The 1050-nt window shown below is 49.1% G+C and overlaps 1 protein-coding gene across 1 annotated transcript in view; it reads left to right on the top strand.

The window, feature by feature from the left end:
• Positions 1-339, top strand: part of LOC127617486 (cilia- and flagella-associated protein 46) — a 97462-nt gene extending 97123 nt beyond the window's left edge. Inside the window, exon 60 of the mRNA XM_052089463.1 lies at positions 42-339. Within this exon, the coding sequence (XP_051945423.1) occupies positions 42-151 (110 nt within the window). The 3' untranslated portion in view covers positions 152-339. The remainder of the gene's footprint in view (positions 1-41) is intronic.
• Positions 340-1050: the final 711 nt, after the last annotated feature.

Here is a 1050-nt window from a genome sequence, read left to right as displayed (position 1 = left end):
CCGTTTTAGTGTTTTCATGCTCTGTTTTCTGTTCATCACAGTGGACGAGATGTTACCTGAGGACTGTGGTCAAATCCAGAAAAAATCACCTCTGAGCCCGACTGCTTTAAACTTTGTTATTTACGGACTTCCTAATATAATGGTTATATGAACATTGTGATGTAGATTTGATTGAACCTACAATGAAATAATAGTCGCACGGCTTCTGGTGACACTCTCTGCTTTCCTTTCATTAAACTATGTTGTTCTGATTGTCTCATTCGTCTCTTCTATTGTTCTCAGAAACATCCGGTTAAGTACATGTTTGGCATCCGTTCTGCACCTGTTTTGTAGAGATAAGAACTAGGTCGCGAGTACAAGCGGCCGAAATGGGCTTCCTCAGAAGGGTGGCGGGCTTCTCCCTTAGAGATAGGGTGAGGAGCTCAGTCATCCGTGAGGAGCTCGGAGTAGAGCCGCTGCTCCTTTGTGTCGAAAGGAGTCAGTTGAGGTGGTTTGGGCATCTGGTAAGGATGCCCCCCTGGGCGACTCCCTAGGGAGGTGTTTCAGGCACGTCCAGCTGGGAGGAGGTCTCGGGGAAGACCCAGGTTTAGGTGGAGAGATTACATCTCCACACTGGCCTGGGAACGCCTCGGGGTCCCCCAGTCAGAGCTGGTTAATGTAGCTCGGGATAGGGAAGTTTGGGGCCCCCTGCTGGAGCTGCTGCCCCGCGACCCGACTTCGGATAAGCGGTTGAAGATGGATGGATGGATGGACAAAGTTTCATTCAGTTCTTCCTCCAGTGCAGTCGAACTGTGCTCGAGTCCGCAGACTTACAGAAGGTTTGGATGCTTTGCTTTAATTCAGCAAGTCAATAACTCTGATTAAAAACACCCGTAGTTCTCCCAAAGCTCTGTGCACTGACGTTTCTGTTCTGCCAAGGTGTCCGTTCGGTGATATTTCTCCTATGAAATTCATAACCTAAAAGAACTCCGCTCATCCAATGATGATGGGAAGCGGTTCAGTCCCAGAAGCAGCAAAGCAGCCCCAAATCACGACGCTCCCTCCACCGTA

The sequence above is a fragment of the Xyrauchen texanus genome, chromosome 24, assembly GCF_025860055.1.
Source record: "Xyrauchen texanus isolate HMW12.3.18 chromosome 24, RBS_HiC_50CHRs, whole genome shotgun sequence".
NCBI classification, from domain to species: Eukaryota; Metazoa; Chordata; class Actinopteri; order Cypriniformes; family Catostomidae; genus Xyrauchen; species Xyrauchen texanus.
Note: the sequence above shows the minus strand (reverse complement) of the source record. Positions and strands in the feature narration are given on the sequence as shown.